At 40.3% G+C, this 24,230-nt stretch overlaps 1 protein-coding gene across 1 annotated transcript in view; it reads right to left on the reverse strand.

The window, feature by feature from the left end:
- Positions 1–7,940: 7,940 nt before the first annotated feature.
- slc26a11 (solute carrier family 26 member 11) overlaps positions 7,941–24,230 on the reverse strand; it is a 54,410-nt gene continuing 38,120 nt past the window's right edge. Inside the window, exons 7-16 of the mRNA XM_076295931.1 lie at positions 23,926–24,104; positions 23,734–23,806; positions 20,756–20,806; positions 20,600–20,660; positions 17,220–17,275; positions 16,560–16,700; positions 16,294–16,421; positions 16,101–16,200; positions 15,483–15,616; positions 7,941–8,946 (exon numbers count right to left, since the gene is read on the reverse strand). Of these exons, the coding sequence (XP_076152046.1) occupies positions 8,839–8,946; positions 15,483–15,616; positions 16,101–16,200; positions 16,294–16,421; positions 16,560–16,700; positions 17,220–17,275; positions 20,600–20,660; positions 20,756–20,806; positions 23,734–23,806; positions 23,926–24,104 (1,031 nt within the window). The 3' untranslated portion in view covers positions 7,941–8,838. The remainder of the gene's footprint in view (positions 8,947–15,482; positions 15,617–16,100; positions 16,201–16,293; positions 16,422–16,559; positions 16,701–17,219; positions 17,276–20,599; positions 20,661–20,755; positions 20,807–23,733; positions 23,807–23,925; positions 24,105–24,230) is intronic.

Below are 24,230 nucleotides of genomic sequence, written 5' to 3' on the forward strand. Positions count from 1 at the left end.
ATCTGACACACATGATCTTCAGACCAAGCCTCACAAAAGATACTCCTTTTCGTCTTCGGAACTAAAACCGTTCGCCCGTAACAGCCAATCAAAATTTGTGGCGAAGCCTTAAAACAGGAAGTGAGCTCATATCTCAGCAACCCATTGATCTATCATAACCAAACTTTGTACATGGACTCAGGACCCAATCAGGGGGACGCTCAAGAAATATGGTGACCTTTGACCTCTAGGGGGCGCTGTAATTTAGAAACATTCCTTTTGGCCTGTAGCTGCTGTTGTGCTTAGAATTAAAACGCACTAGTGGTGTCTGGTAATACTGTTGGAGGTCCTTAGGCCGACCCAAGCCAACTTGTGATGTCATCATAATTGATTCGGCCGCCATATTGGATTTAATCAAAAACACGTACAAGTTCTCGCAGGTCACAAATTTTAGCGGATCCGCACCAAAATTGGCAGAGACCATCTTCAGACCATAACCTATCAATATATTGCTTTCTGGAACAATTGACAAAAGCATTCGCCCGTAACAGCCAATCGAAATTGGTGGCGAAGCCGCCAAACAGGAAGTGAGCTCATATCTCAGCAACCCTGCCATGTATCATAACCAAACTTACTACATGGATTCATGACCCCATTAGGAGGACGCTCAAAAACTTTGGTGACCTTTGACCTGTAGGGGGTACTGCAATTAGCAATATTGCATTTTGATCTGTATTTGCCAATGTGTTTTATTGATGTTTTACTTTTTGATGTGAAACTGATGACAACATGTTCCATCCAGTTCATTCTAATGCGTGCGTGCATGCAAGGGCGGGGCAGGACGGGGTGGGACGGGCAGGGGTGATTAGGTGTGGGGGGCTGGCTGGCGGAGGCGGTGGCAGCCCTGTTTCAGCCCTACAAAATCAGCTATGTTTTGATGTGACACTAGTTGAAAGTGTTGATCGCGGGTGTCTGCTGAGTTCTATCTTGTCGCCGTGGCTACTCCGGCCTATACTGCTTGGCCCCCTCATTGCTGCTTGCAGCTATATTTATTATTGTGATTCTCACAACTTGTGATTCTTATAACTAGTTTGGCGTACATTAACAGTAACATCCAGCTAACTTCACTGACCCCAACTAGATCGGCACGTAACTTTGGCGTTGTAATTGATGACCGACTTAACTTCTCTGAGCATGTAGCTTTTACTGCAAAATCCGCTGCTCTGTTTACCGGCAATGCTACAGCAGACTTAAACTGCCACCTCGTGGCGATAAGTTGTAATACATTTCACACAGCAAGCGCGAATGAAGTGGCCATTTCTAAATGGGACCCACTGTAGGCTATGTGGCAACACATCCAATATATTTTTTCAAATGTGCTTCATAAACATACAATAGTGCACTACAAAAACACAAACCCAAATAATTATGCTTTTCCCCTCATTTCCATTGCTTATTTTATTAGGCTATTGATTGAATTGATATTGTTGTTTGTTATTACTATTCTCCTTATTATAGTTTGACCAACATTGTAATCTGTTCCCTGTTCAATTTTAAATATTATGATGTTTTGTATTTGTGTGTTGCTTTGGACAAAGGCGTCTGCCAAATCCATAACCATACATTTGTCAATTTACCGTAAAAAACTTCAAACAATAGCCGAGTCCCAAATAGATGCCTGTCTCTTTTAAACGCCTGGGGCCTATTGCACAAAACTAGGATAAGGGATTAAGCCGGGATATCTTGGTTATCCTGGCTCAATTTATCCGTGATCCAGTTGCACAAAAGCGGGATAGGGGGCAGCAGGATATGTTATGGTATAAGTTACCATGGCGATTTATTCTGTGGAGCTAGCCTGCTCCAGACCAGGCTAAGTTCCAGGATCTATTTAATCTCATCCCTTATCTCAGTCAGCAGTCACCACAAACGGAAACCAATAGTTATTCCACTGCCCACTACACATTGTTATCACATATACCTAGACCCAATGTCATTATTTCAACGTTTGTGATCATTAAATACCTTTTACATACTCGCCATTCCCGACCTGTCATGCGACAATGTGACGTCACGGGAGTGCCTAACCATTTTGCGCGTGGTGGTCGCGGCACTAGTTGCAATATTCTCCTAAACAGAGGTGTTGCTGTTTGTTGCTGTGGTGAAAAGGCTATCGCTACCTACTTCACACCGTAGAAGAAGCAATGAAGCCCCTCTAGTTGCCATGGTGAATCAGTGAATCTGTGATCGGTGGCGGGGTCTATTTGAGGGAGCCGTGAGCGCGCACTTATCTAGGATAGGTTTCACCTGGCTTGGTGAATCCGTGTCTGCTCATCCTGGCTTGCTCGTTGTGCAACCAATTAAGCCTGTACGCTCTTGTTTTGGATTCATTGAGCGCAGCTCAGTAACTTATCCCGGATGTCTTAATTCTGCTTTTGTGCAACGGACCCCTGGTCTCTTTTTGTCTCTTTTAAACGCCTGGTGTAGCCTACATTTGATAATAATCCTGGGTTTTTTTTTTCTTCTCAGAGGAAGATGTGAAGAAGAAGTTCAAGAATCTTAGGACTGTATTCATACGGGAGCACAGCTTGGTGCTTAAGAGCAACAAGTCTGGGGCTGGAGCTGACGATGTCTATGTCCCAAAGTGGAAATATTATCAGGTCTTGTCCTTTCTCCGTGACACCTGCAACCCTGATGAAAGTTCAGACAATTTAAATTCATTTAGGTCGTCAGAGTTGATTGTTCCAACAACCTCCCAGACCCCAGAGAACACGGCACCTCTTACTCCAATGTCATCTCGCCCTGATGATCACAAGGCTGTGTCTGACTCTAAAAGCAAAAAAACAGATGAAAAACTAAAACTAGACAAGGCTTCTGAGGCCATGGACTATGCCATTGGTGTGCTCAAAAGAAAGGCCTCCTCATCACATGCAGGGTTTTTGCATTACTTAGAAAATGTGCTGGATGATATGCCAGAGAGCAAAGCAAAAAAGCTGAAAAGGCAAGTAATTGAATTGGCTCACACTGTATTGGATGAAGAGTAATTGTGCAGTATTTTTTTTTGTATTCAATTATATTTAACTGTGTCAATGTACATTTTGCCAGACTGGCTGAGAATAAAATAAACAACATATTTGTATCGTTCCATTCCATTCCAATGCTAAACTAAGAAATTGCATTCTCTTGCCAGCTTACTGCTCCATTTGTGTTGAAGTAGCTGCAGAACTCCTCTCTCACTTGTTTTGCTTGATGAGATTTCTCTCATCTGATTGGTTGTTGCCAGTTGTGTGTTGCCCTGATTAGTTGCTGTGTGTCTCACCTGAGGGGTATTTCACAAAACCTAGATAAGGGATTAAGCTTGGATTTTTAGGATATCCTGGATGAATTTAGCCTTGACTTGGTTTCACAAAAGAGATGGCACATAAGTTACCATGGGGATTTATTCTCTGCACCTAGCCTGGTCCCGACCAGGCTAACAGCCAAGCTAAGTTAATTCTAATGGTAATTATGTCGTCTTATTGGTTCAGCTAGCTGTCATTCACATCAGACCTCTGTGCTAATTTTTAAGGAGCTTTATTCCATTTATAAACTATTTGCTAAATGTATTTGCTCGCAAAACAAAAGAGATTGTCTGCCTACTACCATATGGTTATTATTTTAATTGATAGCCTTATAATTATTAACATAGGCTTAGGTAGGCCGACTCATTGTTTGCTTATTTTATTGATAGACGTTTGATGAATAGCCTACTGTAGTTGATTGGAAGTGGAGGGGCAAGTTCTCGAAGGTATTTTCAACTATAATATTAAGGTATATCATACTATGTGCATCTTTGCAGTGGCAAGCGCTTTCTTAATGACGTTGCGTGCCGAGACAAGGAAGCACTCACACGTGGGTGCATACGTAAATTTGCATTCAGTTGGTCTACCACGCCTACTCCTGCTGTTTTACAGAAATAGCCATGATTCCCCATTGCAAAAAGGACAACTTTACTTCATTGTTAGTCTATATCAAAAGCGGTAGTTCACTTTGTGTGAATGACGCTATTTTCCGCGTCTTTTTTATTCCAACCGTGGGCATTTTGGAGCAGAAACGAGAACGCGCACACATCCTGAATTACTTACACCTGGCTTGACATAGTCGCTCCTACTCATCCTGGATTGGCATTAGTGAAACGAGTTGAGCTAGGATGACCAGACAACGCTATGTCAAACCTCGCTTTATCACTTATCTTGGATGTCTTAATTCTGCCTTTGTGAAATACCCCTCTGGGGTCCGTTGCACAAAAGCAGAATTAAGACATCCGGGATAAGTTACTGAGCTGCGCTCAATGAATCCAAAACAAGAGCGTACAGGCTTAATTGGTTGCACAAAGACCAAGCCAGGATGAACAGACACGGATTCATCAAGCCAGGTGAAACCTATCCTGGAAAAGTGTGCGCTCACGGCTTCCTCAAATAGACCCCGCCACCGATCAGATTCACTGATTTACCATGGCAACTAGCGGCTTCATTGCTTCTTCTACGGTGTGAAGTAGGTAGCGATAGCCTTTTCACAACAGCAACAAACAGCAACACCTCTGTTTAGGAGAATATTGCAATTAGTTCCGCGACCACCACGTGCGAAATGGTTAGGCACTCCTGTGATGTCACATTGTCGCATGACAGGTCGGGAATGGCGAGTATGTAAAAGTTAATTAATGATCACAAACGTTTAAATAATGACAATGGCCAGGGTCCGTTGCACAAAAGCAGAATTAAGACATCCGGGATAAGTTACTGAGCTGCGCTCAATGAATCCAAAACAAGAGCGTACAGGCTTAATTGGTTGCACAAAGACCAAGCCAGGATGAGCAGACACGGATTCATCAAGCCAGGTGAAACCTATCCTGGATAAGTGCGCGCTCACGGCTCCCTCAAATAGACCCCACCACCGATCACAGATTCACTGATTCACCATGGCAACTAGCGGCTTCATTGCTTCTTCTACGGTGTGAAGTAGGTAGCGATAGCCTTTTCACAACAGCAACAAACAGCAACACCTCTGTTTAGGAGAATATTGCAACTAGTTCCGCGACCACCACGTGCGAAATGGTTAGGCACTCCCGTGATGTCACATTGTCGCATGACAGGTCAGGAATGGCGAGTATGTAAAAGTTAATTAATGATCACAAACGTTTAAATAATGACAATGGGTCTAGGTATATGTGATAACAATGTGTAGTGGGCAGTGGAATAACTATTGGTTTCCGTTTGTGGTGACTGCTGACTGAGATAAGGGATGAGATTAAATAGATCCTGGAACTTAGCCTGGTCTGGAGCAGGCTAGCTCCAAAGAATAAATCGCCATGGTAACTTATACCATAACATATCCTGCTGCCCCCTATCCCGCTTTTGTGCAACTGGATCACGGATAAATTGAGCCAGGATAACCAAGATATCCCGGCTTAATCCCTTATCCTAGTTTTGTGCAATAGGCCCCTGGTTGCCTGTGGCTGGCAACATTTCCCGGCAATATTGCCCTAAAAGTTGCCCCGTGTATTATCACCTTTAAGCTCAATAAGGAAAGGCCTACCCAGTATGTTAGGCTAGCCTACATTTACCAAAAGTGCAATAACCTGGCCATAACCTACACGCTTGCTACGCCCCTGATGCCAGCAACATCAAATTCAAAAAAAGTTGGGATGGGGACATGTTTACCACTGTGCTGCTTCACCTCTTCATTTAACAACATTCTGTAAATGTTTAGGTACTGAGACCAGTTGCTAAAGTTTTGAGAATGAAATGTTGTCCCATTCCTGCCTGATAGTGGATTTCAGTTGCTCAACAGTATGGGGTATTTTTAATCATGTTTTTCATTTCATTATGCACCTAATTTGACAGGCCTGGACTGCAGACAGGCCTGGACTGTCATTTTGGCACCTGGACTCTTCCTCCATTAAGAAATACTGTTTAAATATGTGCAGAATTCATTTTGCCATTGTTTTCCTGAAATATTCAAGGTCTTCCCTGAAAAATACATTGCCTGAATGACAGTATATGTTGCTTAAAGGACAATTCCGGCGCAAAATGAACCTGGGGGTTAATAACACATTTGTACGAGTTCGACCGTTCGCTGGGATTTATTTTCATGCTAGTCGAATGTGACCAGTTTTATTGCAAACCGCTAATTAGCTTTTAACGCTAGCCTTCGGGGCACACGTACAGTAGAAAGAAATCGCTATTTCTATACCACTAAAAAGGCTCAAAATAGCACCACACTTAAACAGTAGCATAATGAGGGTCTCTACATGTAAACCGAAGCATTGAGAACTTTGTAAGTGTACAGGCAGTTTATTAAAAAGAAACACATTACCGTTCACGTCTGGTTGTTCACATATACAGGCAGGCGATGTGAACTTAAATCATGTAATTTGCTCAATATAGGCCTATCAGAAATAAGCTCCGATGTAACATAACTTGTATAGTGTACTTACTTAGTGGATGTCCATCTGGTCTCTCTGGTATGGATCGCCGCCTCCAATTTCTTTTCGGGACATGGAAAAAAGTTTCAACTACAGCCCTGTTTATCAATGAGGGGGAATCTTCAGACTCTACAAAACACTGCGTCTCTTGGGGGTCAAGACGCAACAGGTCCCACTCCATGCAACACAGGCACTCCTCTTCGGTGGCTATAGCTTCACAATGTCCGCAGGTAGCCTACAGTTTCTAGAAGTGCGAGGCTGTGTGCAGCATTGACTACAGGTAGCTCTCTCTCTCTCATAGCCCTTTCACGGAGCTCCGCAGCTCTTCGTTGGTAGGCTATATTCCGACGTCCAATAAGGGTTCATCCTCGATGTCTTCAAATTCGTTCAAATAGCCTGCCATCTCTTATGTCTCCTGTTGCGTTCAGTGCTTCTCTTTTGCACAGTCCTTTCTTTCAGCAACAACGTTTCACATGAGATTCACTTCACATCCCAGAGTTTCGTTTTCCCAAGGCGCCTGCCTGTATGTGAACCAGACGTGAACGGTAATGTGTTTCTTTTTAATAAACTGCCTGTACACTTACAAAGTTCTCAATGCTTCGGTTTACATGTAGAGACCCTCATTATGCTACTGTGTAAGTGTGGTGCTATTTTGAGCCTTGTTAGTGGTATAGAAATAGCGATTTCTTTCTACTGTACGTGTGCCCCGAAGGCTAGCGTTAAACACTAATTAGCGGTTTGCAATAAAACTGGTCACATTCGACTAGCATGAAAATAAATCCCAGCGAACGGTCGAACTCGTACAAATGTGTTATTAACCCCCAGGTTCATTTTGCGCCGGAATTGTCCTTTAAAACCTGTATATCATTCAGAATTGATTGTGCCTTGCCAGATGTGCAAGATGCCCATGCTGTAGGCACTAATGCACCTCAACAGTCATAGATGCTGGGTTTTGAACTAAGCACTATACCAAGTTGGATAAGTTGGATAGGCCCTCTCCTCTTTAACCCAGATTGATCTCACCACAGGATGTTTTTTCCACTTTACATCAGTTCATTTTAAATGAGCTCAGGCCCAGATAAGACAGTGGTATTTCTGAATCACATCTAAAAACCATTTACTCTTGCATGGTGACATTTACACTACCATTTGTGAATTGAGTATCAAACTGTGCTCATAGACAATGGTTATCAGAGGTTTTCCTAAAACCATACAATGATTTTCATTACAGAAACAGGTCTGGTTTTAATGCAGTGCCATCTGAGGTCCAAAAGACCACAACCATCAAATATTGTTTTTTAGCTCTGTCCCTTGTTTGCAAAGATTTCTCTGGATTCTCTAAATATTTTAATGATATTACAGTTAAGAATAAAATTATTGCCCTGGCAAATAATAATGATAATAATAAGCTCTATTTGTATAGCACCTTTCATACACAGAATGCAGCTCAAAATGCTTTACATTTGGAGCATGAAACACAATAATAGAGAAGAGTCAGTCATTATCAGTCATTCCTCTTCGTTGCTGTGGCCATTTATGATCCAATCAGCAACATATCAGAAGTATATTGATTTAATGTTGACTTTCTCTTGACCAATATGTTTGTTTTGACTGAAAATTACACTATCACATGGTAAAACAATGTGGTAGAAACATGGAATCAAAAGAGTTTTCATCTTTTTTTTTAAATTTATGAAAAATGGCATGATTCATACCCTTTTTAAATAATCAGTGGAAACATCTTTATTTGCATTCACAGCTCTCAAAATGGTTCTAACAATACCTACCAAGCCTCTCCATGTCTCCACAATGATTCTAGACCGTATCTTTTAAGCAGCAATTTGGGTTTTGAGTCACTAATCAGCAAATCAAGAATATAAATGCATACACCACTGAGACCATATACAGGGTTATGTTTTTTCCATCAAGCATTTTTTACTGAATGCAATTTTGTGTGTAGAGAAGTGCCTGATTTGAGTGCATATACTGTATACAATTGATACAGTATGAGACCCGTAGTCTTTCAAGAAATTGACTTTACTGTAGCACTAAGTAATCACCAAATTATAGCAATATCTGTAAAATAGTGTCATATCAAATTATAACAATATCTGTAAAATAGTGTCATATCATTGTCAAAAGAGAGAGAAATGTCAAGATAAAGATTTTCTTTCATACATTCCTTTATCAAAAAAGACTTGTCAAGTTTTACTAAATTAAAAAATAAAATCTATACAATTAAGTCAAACTTCTGTCTGCAAAGTCTACTGATCAAATTAAATACAGATACATTTTAGTAGAGTATAGGATCATTCATTGTAACATCAATTTTAGGGACATCAAAAAGAATGTGTAGAGATCAGAAATTCTGCTTTACTGCTGACTGGATGTTAGGGTTTTCAGTCATTATGAGTATGACCCAACAGGCTCTCAAATGCAGCTTCAACACTCTCTGTATGCTGGAGCTGTGGCAAGTCTGCTGCATTCAAAACCTCCAGAAGAGAGTTCTAGTGGAGAGTAGAGAAAATGGGATGTCAGTGTTTGGATGTCTTTGGTACAGTAGAATATTGATGCAGGGTACAGCTACATAATACAGCTTTTGACTGTTACGTAAGGGATAACGGCCGCCGAGGTGTCCTGTTATACGAAATTAATGGACGAGGGCGAGTGGCGAGTTGCCTCCGCCCGAGTCCATTAATTCCGTATAACTGGACACACTTCGAAGGCCGTTATCCCGCTTATCACCCGGTTGCCACTGTAAAGCAAAGGAAACACGCGGTTTCGTTTAAAAAGAAGCTCAAGTTCAGCTTGTTGTACAACTTCCGATAGCATGGACAGTTAGCTTGTTTACAGTTGATTCCATTGTTGCGAAGCCTGCAACCGTAGTCCTACTATGGTTGTTATAGTTACCATTCATAAGCATTGATATGGAACGGTGTCCTGTTATTCAGAATTAAAGGCCACCCCGCCAGCCAATCAGAAAAGAGTATTTCTTCTCTCCGGGTGATAAAAATGATTACATCAACAGAACACTGCAACTCAATTCAATTCAATTCAGTTTCAATATTATACATATAATATAATTTCAATATAATACATTTTAGTATCATTAACTATTATGAAACTCTGGCTGAGTTTCCATTATAGGTTTGCGCAAAATAATAATAATAATAATACATTTTATTTAGAGCGCCTTTCATGTCACCCAAGGTCACTTCACAAATAAACAAAAACAAAAAGGTTGTAAAATTATAGTCATCTCAAAAAATTTAATTAAAATTAAAAGTAAAAATAAAAAAGTAAAAATCAGTCAGTCAGTCAGTCCATAAGCCATCTTGAAGAGATATGTTTTAAGTGTGCTTTTAAAGTCAGTAATTGAGTCACAATGTCTCATGTAGTCTGGCAGTGAATTCCACAGCTTGGGGGCTATGTAACTGAAAGCCCTCTCTCCCTGGGTGCTGAGGTTCACATTAGGGACATGCAGTAGGCCTGCTGAGGAGGATCTCAGTGAGCGGGCAGGAGTGTAGACTTCTCGGAGGTAGGTGGGGGTATAATTGTGTAGGGCCTTGTATGCCAGGAGTAGGACTTTGAAATGTATTCTGTAGGCAACTGGAAGCCAATGCAGTTGCATCAGTAATGGTGTTACATGACTAGTGGATTTGGAGCCTAGAATAATCCTTGCTGCAGAATTCTGAATTAGTTGGAGCCGATGGAGTAGCTGGTTAGGGATTCCGGACAAGATGGAATTACAGTAGTCAAGGCGGGATGTCACATACGCATTTACAAGGACTTCTGCACTCTGCTGGGTGAGCGCTGGGCGAAGCCGTGCAATGTTCCTTAGATGGAAAAAAGCACTTCGAGACATACTGTTTATGTGCGCACTAAATGAAAGTGTGTTGTCCAGTATGACACCAAGGCTCTTGACCTGGTTGGAGCAAGGGATGGTGCTGCCATCTATACAAAGGGTGAAAGGTTCCATCTTAGCTGATTTGGAGCCAACCACTAAGAGCTCAGTCTTACTGCTATTCAGCTTCAGGTAGTTTTGTGTCATCCACAAGTGTATGTCATGCAGGCAGGCAGTAATTGCAGCTGGAGGAAGAGTGGCAGTGGGTTTTGTAGATAAGTAGAGCTGGGTGTCATCAGCATAGCAGGAAATTGAAGTGCCAAGTGGGAGGAGGTAGATAATAAACAACAGAGGGCCCAACACAGACCCCTGGGGTACCCCTCTTGTCACAGCACTGCTCTCAGACTTGCAACTCTGTATTTGTACAAACTGTGTCCTTCCAGACAGATAGGAGGTGAACCACTGGTGAACACTGCCCCGCACTCCGATATTGGCTAAACGTTCCAGGAGAAGATGGTGGGAGATGGTGTCAAAGGCTGCACTGAGATCAAGGAGAATCAGAATGGAAATAAGTCCATCATCAGCCGCACAGAGGAGGTCATTAGTAATCTTAATCATGGCCGTTTCAGTACTGTGCATAGGACGAAATCCAGACTGGAATGGCTCGAAGAGTTCATTGTCCTTCAGGTGATCCTGGAGTTGAGTTGCCACTATCTTCTCAAGAACTTTGGAGAGAAAAGGCAAGTTGGAAATAGGCCTGTAATTGTTGAAGTTGTCAGAATCCAATCTAGGTTTTTTCAGTGTTGGTCTGACAATAGCAGTTTTAAAGGATGGTGGTACAGTGTCAGAGAGAAGAGAGGTGTGAAATATTGATGTAATCATCGGAGCAATAGATGGCAGGCAGCTCTTAACCAGGCTTGTTGGAAGAGGGTCCAGCTGACAGGTGGAGGAATTGCACTTTTTGATGAGGCCACAGATGGTACTTTCAGCAGGGAGACTGAATTCACGGAGTTCATTGATGGAAGGTGAGCCCAGAGTGCTCAGTGAGTATGATTGTTTCAACTGAGTTAATAGAACATTCTAGTTGTTGGTGGATTGCCTCAATTTTGGTATTGAAAAAGTTAAGGAAGGCTGAGCAGCGTTCATCAGAGAGTTCCTGGTGGGTGATGTTATCAGGTGGCTTAAGGAGACCATTAACAGTAGAAAAGAGAGCCCTGGTGTTTCCTTGTCCTTCACTGATTATCTTTGCATAGTATGATGTTTTTGCAACACAGAGTGCATTTTTATACTGATGCAGGTGTTCAGAATACATGTCTTTGTGTACATTAAGACCAGTCTTTTTTGACAGCCGCTCCAGGCGTCGGCCCAAGGATTTCATATGCCGAAGTTCAGGTGTAAACCAAGGAGCGGAGTGCACAAATGAAACAGTTTGCGTCTTCATAGGAGCAAGTCTGTCAAGTGCTGTAGACATGCAGTCATTATAGTGGTCAACTAAATCCCCCAATGAAGTATTAAAAGCGATATTTGCCGAAATTTGACAAAGCACAATTGCGAATGGTCGATAAAATATGTGTGTTATCTTCTTGCGATACATTTTAGATGAATGTGACAACAGATTTTCCAAAATTTGACCGTTAATCTTCAATTTGACTGTTAATTTTCAATTGACCGTTAATCTTCAATTGCATCCACCACAATCTATGATAGGTAAACTGAGGGGCAAAAAACATCGAAAGCGAAACCATTAAACCTGGCAGTCACGTGTGACAATTCTGGGAGGGCATAGCCCACATTTAACATTATACATGCTTGCATTTTGTTATTGCTTAGAGTAGACCTGCTCTGATTTCCTCACCTCGAACCAACTCTAAAAATAATCCTGTGTCATTAGACTGCATGAGACATGCCTCCTTTTTGAATGTGTTTATGGTCATTTTCTCTATCATTGTGAGAAAATAGGCTACAATATGGAAAATGCTTCAAAGTTCCCTTTGAGTCTGATCGGCTCCAAAAATGAATGGGGTTTCCTTAGCCTGTGCTACACCTTACTAACAAGTTTTGTGAGAATTGTACCGGTAGCTTTTGCAATATTGTTGACAAGCCTATGGTGCAGTAAATGGAAGCTTTTGATAGCGCACGCTATTAACGAAAAACCCAGGACAAACCACTCAGGGGTGTAGCCTACTTTTCCTGGAACCATCACTATGTTACTAAACTGTGCATTATTTACGTTTGATTACATTTAAGATGGTGGTGCTTGTTGGTTTCCTGTAGTATAGCGTTTAAGTAAGTATAAGTATATATACTCTTTTGATCTCGTGAGGGAAATTTGGTCTCTGCTAGTGTTGCACGGTGTATCGATACTAAAAAGGTATCACGATGCCTTTACGCAAAAAACGATTTCCGACGTTTTTAGAATCGATACTTTATTAAAATAATAACGTTCTGTGTTTGTGTGAACTGCTGCTCTCACTGCTCCTTGCACGCATCTAGGCAAGTGGGTGTGTCAAGCAGGCAGCTCTGAGTGAGTGAGTGCGCAGCAACGTCAACATAGTTCTTTGCCGACAGTCCTCGGCCTTGTGGATAAAACAAAAGGTGATGTGAAATCTGAAACTATTTTGGATACATCGCGAATAGTGAAGGCAAGCCATCAGGTACACAGAGGCCCGTTTGTAAAATATGTCTCAAAGTAATTTAAAAGCAGTATAACGAGACATAACGAGCTGTAATCATTTTGACGAGACATAACGAGCTGTAATCATAGGGTGCTAACGTGATGAAAGCGCAATGTTCACGCCAGAATAACATTACCAACACTACCAAACAATCTATTTCATGTTCAGTCAGTACTACTGGTAATATTTGTCATGGCATGTAGACTGCAATTTGTTCAATAATTATTGCCCAGATGTAGGATAGGCCGATAGGCTACCCGAAATGCGCTAATTAAAGCCCACAGCATATTACCATCATAATAGCGGCTTATTGTTACGTGGTAGCAAATCATGTTATCAAAGAAATAGACGTAATGTAATGCACACAGATATATTGCAACAGGTAATGGTGTAGGCCTATCTGACGAAGACCTGAGTGGTTGGAACGACTATCCTCACATTTTTCCCTTTGCAACTGTCAAAGAAATCCAATGAACACGGGAAGGCCTAGGGTAGCCTATACTGTACATCAGATGGCCTAAAGATTAGGCATAGCATTCAGTGATTTGCATGCAGTAATTTCAACCCTGACCTTGATCTAGCCTAGTTTGGCTATTTAAAGCTACTTTATTGCCAAAACACAACACAACAAATGAACTATAACAAACAATAAAGGACTTAATCACACAAAGTAGGCCTACTATTTTACTGACTATAAAAAATAATAATTATGTAGGAAGTTTAGAAGTTTAGAACCCAGAATTGACCTGCACACTACAAAAGTGCACCGAATTCAACACAAATAACTCAATACACTTGGAGGAGGTATGAGTCCTTTCTTTTCCAGATATCTTAGGATTTCGCCGTAGTATCGCTTCAGTATCGAGCATCGTGATATTTATGGCAGGTATCGTATCGAAGTCATAATTTTGGTATCGTGACAACACTAGTCTCTGCATTTATCCCAATCCGTGAATTAGTAAAACACACACAGCACACAGTGAACACACAGTGAGGTGAAGCACACACTAACCCGGAGCAGTGAGCTGCCTGCTACAGCGGCGCTCAGGGAGCAGTGAGGGGTTACAGTAAGTGCCTTGCTCAAGGGCACTTCCGCCGTGGATGTAGGCATAGGAGAGCAGTACTTTCCACTTTCCCCACCCACATTTTTCCTACTGGTTGGGGATAGAACCGGCAACCCTTCGGTTACAAGCCTGAACCCCTAACCAGTAGGCCACGGCTGCCCCTCAATTCTTCATGTGCTCGGCAGAGCAACGGCTTCTCAATAGTGCTACGGAGGCGTTTATTTGTTTATTTATTTTTCTGTGTCTATATATTGGGGGGGATATTTTGTCATATCTAAATATTAATGTCTATGGTGACTACGGCCCTGACTCTTCACCATATTGCAATTAAGGCCCCTATCTTGCACCCTGGCGCATGGCGTAAAACTTGTTTTCCACCCGGCCCACAGTTTATTTTCTGTTTTTGCACGTCTATTTTTTAAACAATGCACCGAGGGGTGTGGTAATTAACAACCTAGGGAGGGGCCTAGCGCATTGTCTAAAAATCGTTATTGTACACCACCTAAAACGCATTACGCCAATGACCAAGAGAAACCTGGTCAGAAGTCTATGGTGAGTTGGTTATATGTTATTTTAATAGTCATATTGGCAGGTGCACAACGCACCAACGTACCAGCGCGCAATCCGCACATCCATGCAAAACATTAGAAAGTACACGATTAGGCTACAATGGGAAACATAATTAGAATAAAGATATTACGAAATACATCCCACAATGCATTTGCAAATTGGTAATGACGGTTAAAAGTGATTAGGCGAGAGCACAGCTGAAGACGCACCATCATGAGATATAAGCAACTCCTCTGCAGGATAAATGTTGTTTTATTCAGTCATTTGAAAAATATTAGGGTAAGTGTTGTTTTTTCCAGCCTATGTTTTCGATGGTAACCCATTCTCAGCCAATAGTGGAAGTAACTTACCTTGTTGCGTAACTGCCTTGTTGTTGACTGACACTTTGCCAATGAGTTCAAATAATAGACGAGTGCAAATGCGTAAAGGCTATGCTAGGTTTTAGTAAAGCATGGTTTAGTGGAATGACTGTTCCATACGGTCTCGTAAGCAGACTCCTTCAAATGCACTGTTGACTGTCAAAATAACGATGCATTCTTTGACGTGGCGCTTTGCGCTGTTAAAGGGAATGACAGATGTCATTCTCATTGATTTAAATGATGTTACGCCCCAATAACACCCATGACTGATTAAGAAACCTAGGTACACCTTGTTGCGCCATGCACTCGACGTTTGATAACGAAAACCCTCCCAATGTGGACTGGACACATCCTACTAAATTTGAATAAGCTTTTGACTAGTGACGATGCGCTTTAGACTGTCATGATAGGCCCCTAAATGTTTTCATCATATTACCATTCTCATTCTCACCTTGCCAATGATTTGGGAGTGCAATTTTTTCATCATATTGCCATTTAGAATTTCCACACAACCTCAAATTGGTTAGATACCTTTAATCCCGAGAAGATCAGAGTGACATTTTGAAGTCTGAATTGTTTGAGCAGGTTCCTGAGTTCATTCACCACGGTAAAATCAATTCTGCTGACATGCTGACAGTTCAACACCACAGAACGAGGAGGGGACACTAAGACATTGAGAAGACAAAGTACAAAAGATTAGCTTCATGGATTCATAGACTTTCCAGTTCCACAGACATTGTAAATGTGGCATTCCAAAACAAATAGTGGTATTTATTTTAACTCTATGACTGAATAGTAGTAAATGTAAATCCAAGCTCTGTTTAGTGAGATTCTGGAATGGCTGGCAAAAAAGTCACTCCTAAAGAATAGAATAGAATATTTCATAAACATTAATGACTAAATTCTAAATCTAAAATCTCTGGAGTCCAAGACAAATTTCCCTTTGGGGACAATAAAGTGTATCTTATTATTATCTTACGTATAAATAGCGCTACTAGCTAGTAATAACAGGATAATATTACTACCAATTTTCTTGTCCATACTCCCACCATAAAAAGTAAACTGCTGGATATTTTGCTACAGTGGAAGTTTGTCTGACCAATATATGTTACTGTAATTACACTACAGTATATGTGTCCTTCATTTTACCCTGAAGTGCATTGTTGTAGATCACATGACTTAAGTGCTCTGTGGCTGGAAAGCTAATCCCACTGTCCAGCTCCATCAGCAGAAAGCCATGGTCAGTAACCTTGACAATGAGGAGAGAAAGAGCAACAGTGAATCTTTAAAAGCTGTGTGGGCTGTGTATATATTTATAATTTTCCGTCACCTTCAAACACACCTTTATTTTGGGTCTGGCTTCATGATATAGCAACATAGCTCCTGACACCAGGATACCTGCTACTATGCCATACTGGATCTCCCAAAGGCTCACCAAAAAAGTTACCATAAAAGGTAGCAGATCTAGTTCTAGTCAAAAGTAAATGGTATTATGCAGAGGATACTCTAAACAGACATGCTCTCAAATATTTTAAACCAGTCAATAAGCAACCCTTATATGCATTACTTGTCCACTTTATCTATATAAAAAGTAAAAAAAGCACTCACTTCGGACCCTCCACAGTTGTATCACCTGGTGGTAGTCAACAAATGGTGTGACAGCACATATGATGACAGCAGCTAGAGATGCTTTAGGAATGTAGTAGAAAACTGGCATGAGATAGGCCAGAGAAAGCAGCACAATCACACCTATTAAACAGAAGAATTGCAAAAAATATCTGTCAATAAACAAGTGCTCTCTTCCTTTGCTACATCTACAAATGAATAGTTTGCTGTGAGGTCATTGGAATCGTGAAGGATAGATAGATACATAGATAGATAGATAGATAGATAGAGATAGATAAGGTATCAGTAGCATACAGACATCACACACTTACAGCAGAAAGGGTAAATATAAGTATATACATATAACAAAACTCCACTGTACAATAGAGACAGTAGAAGATAAGAAAAACTAACAAAATGAAATACTAAATATACTATATAAATTAAATTAAAAAATCCAGTGTGCTTGAGGGTGATCAAGCATGAGACGCTTGCAGTGACAGGGCCGGGACTGGCCTGTAATTCTGCGTGCATAGTAAGATAAGGCAACAACTCCTTTCCACAAACAAACTGCAATGCATATACGTTTTTTTTTTTTTTTATTTAGTAAAATTGTGGTGTCAATCAGGTGTAAATCAGGTGTCAATCACACAATTTATGTACCTGTAATGACACCGCCTGCTGGTGTACACACCCCTGTCTGAGAGTTAACTGCAGTCCTGCAAGAAGGGAAAAAGGATTACATAACAGATACGCACACAAACACACACACACATGGTTCCATAGACTCATAGACAGTAAAAGAAAGAGTGGACTACATCTCTCGTCTCGAACGATGTACGTCACCAACATAATGAAACGATAAGAGCTGTTATGCTAGTTAACGGTTGCATCTTGCTGCCTGCTATGTCACTTAACAGTATGTAATGTACAGTCTATGGACGAATACAACTTACCTGATGTGTTTAATCCTCTGACTCATGGTATTTTCTTCGGCAAGGAAAGCCCAATTAAGACCTGTTGCTGGTATGCTTGCCTAGCGTTCATGGGCTTCGGAAAAACCTTTCTCCGAGTGAAAACATCATCATTCCGCGTCATTCACGTCACTTAATGTGTAAGTCAGAGGTCGGAAACTGGGGCTAGATTTTGCTAACAGAGTTGCCCAGTTAGGGGCTCATCATCACTTTTGTCGTCACGTTGTAGTTCGTTTGTAGTCCATGTGGCCTTTCATGTCCAACAGTTTTAATGTGAACTTAGGAATTTGCCCTTTTTATCACTTGAAAAGCTGCATAATATCTTTCTTTCATGAGCATCTTACACTATATTTCAAGCAAATACAGTTGTTTGTTTAGGATTAGTGAGTGTATGTTTTACCCTTTGTTGTGGCATCCGTGTTTGTCACACATTCGATGGCAAAGCACTTGAACACCTGCTGTCGGAAAAACAAAGTAGCCATGGGGGCGGTCCTTGTCATTCCGAGGTGCTCTGAATGCACCACTATACAATCTAGTATGGCTGTGAATGAGCTAACGTCACTAGCGCGACTGATGGGTTTGTAGTCTTGGAATTACTTTCACAATGTTGTAATTCAATAGTTACGAAACAAACTGCAAATGTCTTTACATGAAAAATTGTCTTTAAAATTGACAAACATCATATGGATAATTGAAGGCACAAGTCAACCGGGACCAGAAAATAATTTCTTTTTCGATATAGACTGCCGTTCAAATTTTTTTGAAAGATAGGTCCCATGGAGGCAAACGGAAGGGGCGGGACTTCACCATTCTATTGGCTAAAACAAGACACACCAAAGCCTGTACAACATACAGTATAGAGTGGTGAAGTCCCACCCCTTCCGTTTGCCTCCATGGGACCTATCTTTCAAAAAAATTTGAACGGCAGTCTATGGCGAAAAATAAATAATTTTCTGGTCCCGGTTGACTTGTGCCTTGAATTACCCATATGATGTTTGTCAATTTTAAAGACAATTTTTCATGTAAAGACATTTGCAGTTTGTTTCGTAACTATTGAATTACAACATTGTGAAAGATCGTAATTCCAACGACTACAAACCCATCAGTCGCGCTAGTGACTTTAGCTCATTCACAGCCACACTAGATTGTACAAGCATACCAGCAACAGGTCTTAATTGGGCTTTCCTTGCCGAAGAAAATACCATGAGTCAGAGGATTAAACACATCAGGTAAGTTGTATTCGTCCATAGACTGTACATTACATACTGTTAAATGACATAGCAGGCAGCAAGATGCAACCGTTAACTAGCATAACAGCTCTTATCGTTTCATTACGTTGGTGACGTACATCGTTCGAGACGAGAGATGTAGTCCACTGAGTGGATTCGCACAAAACCAACATAACTTTTGAAGTCTATCGAACAACAGTACTTTCTTGACGTGAAAAATTATCTTTTAAATTCACACACATCATATGTGAAATTTGTGGCACAATTCAAACTGGACCAAAAAATAATTGTTATCTCTCCATTAACTCCCGTTCATAATTTTTTGAAAGATAGGTCCCATGGACCGGAAGTAGAAGGGGCTCTCTATACAGTTTTTCGGGTGGCTTTTGACCTTACTATAGTCAATGTTAATACCATCACTTGGTAACCACATACTAAGTAATGACATAACTAGTTACTAGATAAGAATGTAAAGTGTATTACTAATAAACTGTGATTAAAAAAATTATCGAATTAATTACATACTCTGTGATTGATTAATTAATCTAAATTAATAGCATGCATTCATTATTTCTATGAACATATCTTAGAAAACATGTTTGGCAGATGAGTAAATCAATGAACAGCCAAACCAACATTATAGACTAAAGTTCAACATGTCTCGCTTTTATTATAATTTTCCCTTATAGGTCAGGCATCAGCATAGTGCCTGGTGTCAGATTTTTTGCATGAAGTTACCACTCACTGTCAATGACATGTGCAGAGTAGGCTACCCTAACACCAAGGTAATGTGTGGAATACCACATATGATTTATCCTTTTTTTGGCCATTCAAACATGTAGATTTTTATTCACATAATTACTAGGTTGTTGCCTTTTCTATCCAGTAGGTGGCAGTCCAGGATAAAAAATAGCAGTTCAAGAAAATAAACTAAAAAAATAAAATAGTAGGAACAAAAAAATTAAAGCAGCATAGCCTGCAAACGGAAATGTAATGTGTGAAGTTGTTGGAATAGAAATAAATGTAACCACCTTCTACATACTTTTGAAGACATTTTGTTTCAAGTGTGCAACAAATGTAGTCAATTTATTAAGGGAGTTTGTCGGTTAGTTAGTTAGTCGGTCATAGGATAGGTTCAGCAAAACGTTAGCAAAGTTAACTTTGACAAGGCTGGCAGCTAGCATTATTATCATCAGTGTGCTAACTCATAGGCCTAACTCGGGATTGTTTTGCATTGAGGTGCTACTTCAGACTTGACAAACTCCTATGGTAGGCAACGGAAATTCCTTACTGCAGAAATAGTAGATTGATGCTCCTGTCAACAGTATTGGTCTGGGCGTTCTTTTTAAAACGTAGGCCTAGGCTAAATGTTTCAATCAAAGCAGTGCTTTCTCGTCTGCCTCCTTCAGTCACGATGGCCAGACTGCACTGGTTCAAATGTCACTATGAAATGCGATTAATCAGCGTTAAATTTTTTAACGCATTATTATTTCTGTAATTAATTAATCCTGGTAGGAAGTGATTTCTTTCTTGGCATTGTCACCCTATGCCCTATGACTTGGTTATAGGGTGTTCAGGCCTTGGGTCCTGACTTAAGATATCTAATGGCACTACAAATAATTACAATTGAATTGATTACAAACTACACAGTTCTACACAATGCTACAAAAGTCAGTAGTCCCATATCTTTGAGATGTAAGGAACAAAACAGGACCACATAACACGTTTGGCTTCTAAAGTACAACAAATATGATAAGAACAAAAAAATAGCTATTAACAACAATAAAAGCAATAAAAGAAAAACTTAATACTATAAGTTGAGAAACGCCTATTCACATACCTTCCAAAACTCCCAGTGACAGGATATGCTGAAACAAAAGAGCCTATGATGTTGGTGATCCCTGTCGAGACAGATGTATAAGATAGATTCATCATCCACCAACAGCTTGCCTTTCAATGATGGGAAATGTGGTGAGAAGATGATTAGCAGACATACCAATGGCAAAAAATTCTTGATTTGGATCAATACGGTAGTTATTTTGACTTCCTGAAAATTATGCAAAACTGTTATGTATAAAAAAGCATTTGCACAATTATATGTATAGTTGTACTCATAAGTTTACATACCCTGTACGTACACTAGAGATGCGCGGTTCGCGGTTACAGCTGCGGACTCTGCGGTTAAAACGCGGATCGGGCGGATGACGTGAAGAAATATAATATTTTAATTAAATTCGGGCGGGTGGCGGTTGAACCAATCAAATTAAAAAAATATAGCCTATACATTGTTAAAGTGTTACCTACATCCGAAAAAAACGAGTACACTTTGAAATAGTCAAATTTTCATCAGGCAGTTTGGCCTAGTTGCTTCTATGCATGCTGCTTTGTTAATCTATCAGAGACGGTGTTGCGGAATTGGTGTATTCCGATGTTTCACTGAGCAACCGCACGCACGCACGCACGCACGCACGCACGCACGCACGCACGCACGCACGCACGCACGCACGCACGCACGCACGCACGCACGCACGCACGCACGCACGCACGCACGCACGCACGCACGCACGCACGCACGCACGCACGCACGCACACACACACACACACACACACACACACACACACACACACACACACACACACACACACACACACACACACACCACACACACACACACCAGTTTGCAATAAGAAAGTAGAATAGGCTACAGTGCAAGTTGACCGATGATTCATCTCCCATGTCGCGTCTCGTTGCAGAGCCTTGGTAGGCCACTAAGCAAATCTGCAACCTATGAGCCCAGCTGTCAGTATTGGAGGAGGCCTAAACATCTTGTAGATGAGATTGACTGGGTTATTTTGTTTCGATATTATATATAAAACACATAGTCATTGTAGCCTACCATTCAGGGAATAGGCATTTAAAAGAGAGACAGATTATGGAGTGATATGACTCAGAACTGACATCGGGCAATGGCAGTGCGAGATGTTCAGAACGTAAGAGCTAAAACTTCTACAAGCTCAGTAACATCCACAGCGGAAAAAAGAAGGTAAGAAAAATAGTCGGAAAACTTAGATGTGTAAGGCAAGAAAGCAAGTTTGGCGGTTGTTACTAAAAATGTGAACATGCACGTTGCACTGCTGTGCGGTAGACTTTCGGAATGAATAGAGTCTGCATTTCTTTAATATCGAGGCGCCATAGTTTGTCCGATCGGCCTGCTGGTATAAAATGAATTGCGCTGTCTGTCTGAAAAAGACGCACTCTCTTCCCATACAGTCAAAATGAATGGGAGTCTTCTTCAGAACAGGCTTGTCATAGTGTCACCCTGACATGACATTGCGTAAAGTAGCCTATAATGTGAATGACTTGTTATTTTATTAAGGATTTGTTTCTTTTTTCAAAAAATAAAGTACAATAGGCATTAATTAGTAGGCTAAATAGCAGCATGTTGAAATTATGTGCCAAATTGCGTTTTTTATTACAATGATAAAATTGTAGGCTACAGGCCGATGTGCGTTTTATTTGGAGACTGAGACTGAGTTTGCTGCTGATATTCTGGGGATAGGCTACAACATAGCCAATGTAGGACTTTAACCTTTTAATATATTTGCTGCATTGTATCAGTCTTTCTAGAACAGGCAAGAGCTTTCTAGCCTCGCATCACCCATATACATTAAAACAACCAGCGGATGGCGAGTGGGTGCGGTTTTGAAAATTGGTCAAAAAACGTTGGTGCGGATGGATGATAAGTTTTGCTATGCGGTTACGGTTGAAATAATAGCCCATCCGCGCTTCTCTAACGTTCTCATGCTAAAGTTGACTAAAAAGAGTAATAAAAAATCTTTTAGGAAATTGATCTTAATGCCTTAATTAACAAAATGAGGGAACTAACATTAGTGTAGTGAGCATTTCAAGAAAAAAAATTATTCAATCTACATTGTTATCTGTTCAAACTACTCACGGCACCAAACATGTTTGAAATAATATTATATATGTTTCATTTTGTCCAGTTATAAATGCTCACTTATACCACTGTAATATATGTTTGAAATGACATTATACATTCTTCATTAAGACCTACTCACGACACCATAAATGTTTGATATAAAATCATACATTCTTCATTGTGACCTGCTCTAAGAACTCACGACAGATCAAATGTTTGAAATAACATTAAACATGTTTCATTTTGTCCAGTTTTAACTGCTTACCACATCAATGCAAGATAAGATTGAAATAACATTATACGTGCTTCAATGTGTCCAGTTGTAAATGCTCATTACATCAATGCAAGCTATGTTTGAAATAACATTATGCATGTCACTACACCTATGTAAGATGTTTGAAATCAAAGTATACATTCTTCATTGTTATCTGCACATTTTTTATTGCGATAACATGGCAAAAACATCCCAAGAACCTTGAAATAAGTATGGGCCATTGTTTCAAATAACCTTCCAATATCATTGCAATAACATGGCAAAACAATGGCAACAGCATAGTAGTAAGTATAAAATAACGTTGCAATTTCATACCAATAACATGGCAAAAACGTCCCAAGAACTTTGTAATAAATACATAATAATGTTGCAAATAACCTTGCAATATCATTGCATTACCATGGCAAAAACATTCCAACAACCTTGACATAATGCAGGCAGACAGATTTTTATTTTTAAAGACCAGTTATTTAATGGATCCAGGATACTATGCATCCTGATAAAGTTCCCTTGGCCTTTGGAATTAAAATAGCCTCACATCATGACATACCCTTCATCATATCTCATGATTGGTGTCCTTATAGGTTGGATTCTTCATTTTGTTAATTAAGGCATTAAGATGAATTTCCAAAAGATGATTTTTAATTCCTCTTTTTAGTCAATTTTAGCATGTGTATGTACAGGGTATGTAAACTTATGAGCACAACTATAGTTTTGTTTCAAAAATGTGACCATGGGAATTGTGCTAGCATCTCTTACCAAAGGCTTTAGCAATTGCAATACTTTCCAACAGACCCATCAGAGGTATAATAGCCAAACCCCCACCAAGATCCTGTTCAGACATGTGATGTAAAACAAATCAGAAATCCAATAACTTACAACTTACTGTAAATGGCAAATCAATTTACACCTCACATGATTATCAACATTCAGCTCATTGACCTCACTTACCAGCACAATGTCACTGAAAGATACTATTGTCCCATTTGGCGTGATTTCAGAGAAGGCTGGAGGCCTAAATGGTGGGAGACCCTTTGAGGTTTTCCCAGTGAGAGTAAAATAGTGTTGATCAGAAGACTCTAGTGAAAAGACCATAACAGTTGCACCAACAACAACCAATGCGTTTCGGACTGGGGGAAAATGGGAGAGAGAGGGTGTTGAGTTAGAACTGGAAATTAGCAATATTTGCTACAACCTGGCACAATGCATCTATTAATGTTCCTTGTGTACTGTCCCTATTGAAATAAATGAATTAC

The sequence above is a fragment of the Alosa pseudoharengus genome, unplaced genomic scaffold (genome assembly GCF_046254945.1).
Source record: "Alosa pseudoharengus isolate Yale_2024_CS ecotype anadromous, Long Island Sound unplaced genomic scaffold, YU_APseudo_1.1 YU_APseudo_1.1_scf_1, whole genome shotgun sequence".
In the NCBI taxonomy this organism is placed as follows: domain Eukaryota; kingdom Metazoa; phylum Chordata; class Actinopteri; order Clupeiformes; family Clupeidae; genus Alosa; species Alosa pseudoharengus.